At 41.3% G+C, this 7,660-nt stretch overlaps 1 protein-coding gene across 1 annotated transcript in view; it reads right to left on the bottom strand.

Moving 5' to 3' along the window:
- Positions 1 to 6,695: 6,695 nt before the first annotated feature.
- Positions 6,696 to 7,660, bottom strand: part of Ppm1d (protein phosphatase, Mg2+/Mn2+ dependent 1D) — a 42,825-nt gene continuing 41,860 nt past the window's right edge. The window contains exon 6 of the mRNA XM_004643068.2: positions 6,696 to 7,405. Within this exon, the coding sequence (XP_004643125.1) occupies positions 6,848 to 7,405 (558 nt within the window). The 3' untranslated portion in view covers positions 6,696 to 6,847. The remainder of the gene's footprint in view (positions 7,406 to 7,660) is intronic.

The following is a 7,660-nucleotide window of genomic DNA, read 5'->3' as shown; positions in this document are numbered from 1 at the left end:
CTGGCTGTCTTGTGTTGTGGGGATCGAACCACAGCAACCTGAGCCTGACTGCTTTGTTGAAGCAGCCACTTAAAGAACTGAGCTAAGGGGCAGGCCCCCCGGAACTAGGGATTGAACTCAGGTCCTTGCGCTTATTCTACTGAGCTATCTCCCCAGCCCCCCTCATTACTTTTAATCATCTCTGACTAGACCTTAGATCACCCGGGTTTTCTCTTTTTTTTTTTTTTTTCAGAACCAGGGATTGAACTCAGGCCCTTGTGCTTGTCAGGTAAGCACTTATTCTACTGAGTTATCTCCCCAGCCCCTGGTTTTCTTCTTTTAATTTCATAAGTAATGCTAAACACAACCTTAAGGGAGGCTTGTTTGAGAGTTGGATCTCCTATTGCCTCAAATTGGGCCACTCTTTTGTAAAGCCAGTGAGTTGCACCACCATGCCTAGTTTTGGGGCTGGCACTACGTGCCAGGGGTACTGGATCCAGCATGGCATGTGGTACTGGAGATCAAACCTGGGTCCTTATGCTTGCCAGGTAGGCACTTAAGACTGCCAAGCTATCTCCCCAGTCATCATAACCAAACTTTAAAATACTAAAGAAAAAAACTTGAAAACAGTCACAGGAAAAAAAAATAAAGCATACTGTGATGACCTATATGAAAATGAATTAGTTGGCCACAAAATTCTCCTTAGAAGTCATGGAAACCACAAGGATATTTTCTTTTTTGGTTTATATTATTGCTTTGGGGGGTTTTTTGTTTTGTTTTTTTTGCTATGTAGTTGAGGGTGGCCATGAATTCATTATGTAACCTAGGCTGGCCATGAACGCTCAGAGACCCACCTGCCTCAGCCTCCCAAATGCTGCCATTATAGGTGTGTGTGTCACCACATCTGGAAGGACATTTTTCAAAAATTTAAACACTATGAGAAGGGAATTTTGACTATCAAGAACAAAGACTAGAAATGGGAAACACCTGGATCAACCAAATAGATTCTTCTCCAAACAGGTATGGTAGGTGCACATCTGTAACTTCTGTACTAGGAGGGCAGGTGCAGGGGAATTTAGAGATGAGGACAGCCCGGGCTACTGGCAAAGTCAAGACGGGTGTGGCCTACACAATGAGACCCTGCATTAAAAAACAAGCTGATCGTGGAGGTTAGCTCTGGGAGGCGAAGCCTGAGGGATCACAAGTTCAAGCCCAAACTGGGCAACTTAGTGACCTACCAAGACCCAATTTCAAATACTAAAGAAAAAAATTTATAAAGGACCTGAGAATGGGGCTGAGTGCAAAAGCCCTGTTTAATCCCCAGTATCACACAAAGCAAGGATTCTTAAGGTATTTTTTGTTTGGAGGTTTCTTTTTTTGTCTTGTTTTTAAGACACAGTCTCACTATGTAGTGGGTTATGGAAGGTGGTCTTGAACCCACTATGGAACCCAAGCTGTCCTCAAGTCATAGTGATCCTCTTGCTCCAGCCCCTTAAGTGCTGAGTGCCACCATGTCCTGCTCTTGAGGGGGGGGTTTTGTTTGTTTTTTCATTTATGTATTTGGTACAGGGATCTCATAACGCAACTCAGACTCGTAGTGATCCTCCTGTTTTCATCCTCCCCAGCACTGGAGTTACAGGTGTGCATCACCATGCCCAGACTCAGTAGCCAGCTCAGCGTGCCTGGGGGTGAGGCCGGCTTGGCATGTGGGACCAGGGATCGAACCCTGGTCCCTGCACTTGCCAAGGAAGGTGCTTAGTCCGCTGAGCTATCTCACCAGGCCTCTGCTCCAACCTATCTGAAGTTGGTAAGTATTTGGGGTCTGTATTTTGAGTTTTTATGTTTTTACTAGTACATGTTTGCAATATATAATTACATTCCTTATGTGGAGCTGGTATATGTTTATAACACATATTTTTTTTATCCTCTTCCCTTACCATTTTTATGGCAGCATAGTACTCCACTGTGTATAAATGGCATGTTTCCTTTATCCATTCATCTGATGATGAACATATGGGCTGCTTCCAAGATTTAGCTATTAGCAGTAAACATGTGTATGCATGTATCACTGTAATATAACATGTTTAACTCTTTCAGGAAGATACATAGAAGGGGAATGGCTGGGTTGAATGGAATTTCTAGTTGTACTTCTTAAAGGAATCTCCATGCTGATAGCATAGTGGATGCACTAGTTTACATTTCCACTAACAATGTAGGATTCCTTTTCCCCCTGCAGCCTCACCACAATTTATTTCTGAAGATGGTGTAATGGCCAAAGATGCTGAACACTTTTTCATGTATATATTGACCATTTGTATATCTTCTTCTGAGTAGTATCTATCCATTTCAGTTGCCCATCTTTTTAATTGGGTCCTGTACCTTGGTGGAGTCTGAGTTTTTTTTCTCTGTATATTCTAGATATTAGGCTTTTTATCCAAGGCATAGCTCACAAAAACTGTTTTCCATTGTATAAGTTGTCTCTTTACTGTGGTGGTTTTCTTTGCTGTGGAGCTTTTTAATTTAATATAGTCCTATTTGTTGATTTTTAGTGTTTTTGTGCAGTTGGGGTTCTGTTCAGAAAGTCTTTGCCTATCTATGCATATGTCTTCACAAGTTGTAGCTATTCAACTTGCAGCAGATTTTTTAAAATCTCTGCTTCTGTCATTTCCAATACTTGAGCTCTGTGGTTTTTAATTTCCTCCCTTTCAGTGCCCCATTGATCAGCTTATAGTAAGTTGGGAGGTTTGGATGCATTTTGTTGCCTTGCATGTTTCTGCGGGGTGTGTGTGTGTGTGTGTGTGTGTGTGTGTGTGTGTGATTTGGGGGCTGATCATAGTGGACTTTGTTGCTGGAATGCAGACCCTCTTGGTGTCTGCTTTTCAATGATGTATTCTGGGCGTGGCTAACTATGAGGCTCTGGCTCAGTCCCAAGATCCAACAACCTCCCTTAATTTAGGAGGGGACGCTGCAGTATAACAGATCTGGCATCCAGTTCTCAGGAACAAGCTGCAGTATTGTTTATGACACAAAGGCAACCCAGATACCAGCATTCAGAGAAAAACAATACTAACAACTGTGCCACCCCAGCAAGAAAAGCAATCACAGGCAAGCAGGACACTGACGTACCCTGAGAACCAGGAGATTATCACCCTTACAGAAAGGCGGTCTAGTTATAAACAGTAAGACAAACTAAATATTGATACATAGTTTCATGATTATACTAATAAAGATAGAGGGAGCCAGGTGTGGTGCTGCACGCCTGTAATTCCACCACTTGGGTGGCAGAGGCAGGAGGATTGTTGGAGACTAGCCTGGGCTCAAGGCCAGCCTGAGCTGCATAGCAAGAACTTGCCTCAAAAAGGAAAAAAGAAAAAAAAAAAAAAGAAAGAAAAGATGGGGAACAGGATGAAAAAAGTTTTGAAAAGTTAATCAGGGGCTGGGGAGATGGCTCAGTAGAATAAGCACTTCCCTGACAAGTGCAAGGGCCTGAGTTCAACACCTGGATACACACACACACACACACACACACACACACACGTTAATCAATGGATATTGAGAAGAGAATTAAAGTAGCCTATGAGGATTAAAAGGAAATAAGTAACAGAAAAGAACAAGCAATAAAAAAGAACTAAAGGTGGGAGGAAAAAAATACCACCCCTTAAGAAACAAGATTTTAAAAAAGAATGAAAAATTCCTGTTTTTGAATGAGTGTCCTTTCCTCATGATCTGCAGTTTTGTGATACAAAAAGCCAGTTTTCTCCACCTGGCTCTACAGCCTGTGGGGCTGTGAGGTATACTCCCTTAACACACACACTCCCACGGTCTTTCTGTCAGTACACCCCAGACTGTGGCAACTGTCCAAGCCTGGGCATGTCCTTGGTAGACAGGACAAGCAATAGAACCACAGGCCTCTACTGGACGTAGGCAGCAGGGATAGAGTTCAAGCAGAGGGGTGGACTTAGTGTTAGCACTTTCAGATCAAGCTTTTGAAAACCACACTTGCTGGCCCTGGGCTCTCACTTGCAGGCAGGGCCCCACATCCTTCCTGGCCTGAACTTGGAGCTTCTGAGGGGCTCTGTTATCTACCCCACACCCTCCCCATGGCTGTCTCACCTGATTATCCTGGTAGGGGAACACTGGAAACCTAGATATGAAGTTGTTCTGTGGCGCAGTCTTACTAAACAATTCACCTCTTCCCAGAATGACTCCTGATTAAACCCTCATCAATATGGAGACTACACTGCACTTCTCTAACTCTAACTTCTGGAATAAAACCTTATGCTATTTTTATAGTTTACAATAGCCCTTGGCTTTTCTTGGGGCTAGCACTGCTTGCCTGATGTGCTATTTTGCCCTGGAGGTGCTAACATTTTGGGGCATGCTTTCTCATCTGGGACACCAGCTTCCTGCCTGATCAGGGAGGTCAACTGGTTTGTCCTGTGCCAGGGGAAAGCAGAGGAGGCTTGCAGTTGGTGGGTGGCTATGGCCAGGGCATGGACTCTGGGCAGAAAGTTGAGGGTGACTGCAGCTTTCACCAGTCTGCAGGTATGGATTCTGTTCCTTGGTTTGGTTTGTTTGTTTGTTTTGGGGGGAGGGGCAGAGGGATGGTTTTTGTTCTTTTAGAAAAAGGTCTTGATTCATTGCCCAGGATGACATCCAACTTAAAACTCCTGCCCAGCTTCCCAAGTAGCTGGGATCACAGGCATTTGCCACCACAGCCAACTGTGAGTTAATTCTAATCTTTTTTTGTTACATAAAAATTTTGTTATTATTTTTAGCACTTTGCAGTACAGTTGTTGCATGCATCTTGGGAAATTGGTGTATGTACAAATTAACTCTTTAGTCCCAATCAGATTTCATGATTGAAACAAGTTAAAAATTTTCTTACAGAATATACTTTACCACAGCAAAGTTATATAGTTTAAGATTTCCTTTTTATATTACTAAGACAGGCATACACTCTGAATTTTTAAATTTAAATACAGAATACATAAAAACCAAGCCAAAGGGGCCAGCCAGATAGCTCAGGGGATTAAAGCGGCTGCTTAGGCAGATGCAGGGGCAGGGTGTTCAATACCCTGGCCTGCTATGACTGGCAAGCTGAGACAGTGATTGAGGTTGGGCATGGTGGTACACGCCTGTAATCCCAGTGCTTGGGAGGCTGAAAACAAGAGTCTGATCTGTGTAGTGAGACCCTGTAGATTCTGCACTAAATACATACACACATACATACATACATACATACATACATACATACATACATGGGCTGAGGATATGTGAAGGCCCTTGGTTCAATTCCTAATTACTACCCCTCCACCCAAAAAAAGGAAAAGAAAAAGAGGAAAGGTTAAAATATCTTGCATCCATTATATAATCTACCTTTATTGTCATTTATTTATTTATTTTTTGAGACAGGGTCTTGCTATGCAGAAGTTTAGGCTGGCCTTAAAACTCATTGTGTAGCCCAGGTTGGACTCAAACTCAAGACACTTCTCCTGCCTCAGCTTCCCAAGTGCCAGGATTACAATTTAATTCATTTTTGCTACACATTTTACCAAATATTTTTATTTATTTATTTTTTTTTTTATTTATTTTTTTTTTTTTTTGGTGGAACCGGGGATTGAACTCAGACCCTTGCGCCTGCTAGGGAAGTGCTTATTCCACTGAGCCATCTCCCCGGCCCCAAATACTTTTAAGTCATAACTGAATCATATTCTTGGGTATTTGGCTTTCTGTATATTCCATTTTTAAATTAAAATTTTAGAGTGCACAAATGAGTGCTATACATTTTATTATTCTAAAGCATGTTCCTAGCACAATTTACTATCTACCATTAAAATGAACCACCACCAAAAATGGGCAACAAGAATTATTCATTGATTTATTAGATGAACAAACATACTCATATAACTGATGAAAACCATACAATATAAAATAATTTAAGAAATGTTGAGAATTAGCAGCACCGTTATTGAAATAGCAAGAAAAACTTCACGTATTTTAAGCAAGCACTAGAAGGTTACTATTTTACAAGCTAATGCCATTGGTCTGGGCTGACTGAGAAGGGCACTGTTAATAGACAAACCCACTTTCTATGCTGAAGGTTCAGTGAGTTAACTGGCTGTTTTAGAAAATGCTACTAAAATGAGACACTGCATAGTATTTTAAATGGAATATGGGGAGACTAAAATCCAGCTACTTTAGCATGGCTCAACACTTCTATGAAAAATTTAGCTCTGAATTATGAAATAAAAAATAATTTTTAAAAGACCCTAGTCTCTAGGAAACATTAAGTGGGACACAGGTCACTATGAAAATACATCACTTTTCCAATTTGCTTAATAATTTATTTTAAAAAGGTGTATTGTTTTCATCACATGACTTATACAAAAATGTTAATAAGCATTTTAGAAAGTTTAAATGTATTTCTAAAATCTAGTATCTTTCGATTTTTTTAACCATGTAGCCCTGTTGTCACAATTATTGTATATCAGAGTATGAGACTGAGTTGTGTAAAAGATACAAATTTACACACATCTTACAGCAACGTATACCCTAACATCTACAAAATTCACAGTTATCATACAAGGAAGTACAAGGCCAGGATGAAACTGTCAAATTCTAAAAGGTCAAACTGTATATTCTTTATTTTTTCCCCTTTAAAAAAGTTCAACTCTGCACCAAATTTATGTTTCTTTTATTTTTTGCTTTGTTTTCTGAGACAGGGTCTCTGAACTCGCAGTAATCCTCCCACCTCAGCCTCCCAAGAGCTGGGATTACAGACATACGCCACCACACCGAGTGATGGCACCAAATTTAAAAAGCCCTCATATCCTAAGTTTGGAAAAACCCCATTTCCAGATACATTTCAGCAAACACACACAGTTTTCCGGTGCTGATGTAGTAAAGGGTTGCCCATTTTCTTCTGGCCCCTAAGTCTGCGTCGCATGGTAAGTTTAACAGAGTTCTTCCGCTGCGAGGTTGTTGGGAGGCTTGCAGCCTGAGCACCGCTACTTCGACTTAAGCCATTTCGTCTATGCTTCTTCATAAGTGGGCTGGAGTTGGATTCTTCTAATGTCCTTTTAAAGTTTGCAGGAGGGGTTCTTTCAACTTCTTGGGCCTTCATTTGGCCAGGAGTAGATACCTTTAAGTTTTTTTGGTCCAACATAGTATTTGTTGAATTTGTAGGCACAAGGCCAACTGACAGGGTATTGTTCAAAGAATCATGTATCCTTAAAGTTAGGGTTTTAGTGCAGTTTTCCTCCAGTGGCTCTGGGTCTTTTGAGGGTATAACTACAGCCTGGACACTCCCTCGATTTATCTCGGTTGGGATCTCTAAGAGATTCTCTGAGAAGGCATTACTGCGAACGAGGGTAGGTATATGGTCTTTAGAGCTCAGTCTGGGCCATGGATCTTCTTCCAGTGACTAAAAAACAAGAAGTAAAGCAAATCATTCTAGGCTCCTAAGAAGGTACTAAGATGTCAAAAAAATGATACACATTCACCCATTTGTTTAATATGTATCTTCTGATCTATTTGCAAGAATCTATGAGAGTAACCTGGGTGACAGGAAAGTAATATAAAGGAAATGGGGGGCCTGGGAGATAGCTCAGTAGAGTAAGTGTCTGCCTGGCAAGCACACAATACTGAGTTCAATCCCTGGTTCCGGGGGAGATTATAT

This window comes from Octodon degus, unplaced genomic scaffold, assembly GCF_000260255.1.
Source record: "Octodon degus isolate 3935 unplaced genomic scaffold, OctDeg1.0 scaffold00164, whole genome shotgun sequence".
NCBI lineage: Eukaryota > Metazoa > Chordata > Mammalia > Rodentia > Octodontidae > Octodon > Octodon degus.
The sequence above is the reverse complement of the archived record's forward strand: the minus strand, read 5'-3'. Positions and strand labels throughout refer to the sequence as shown.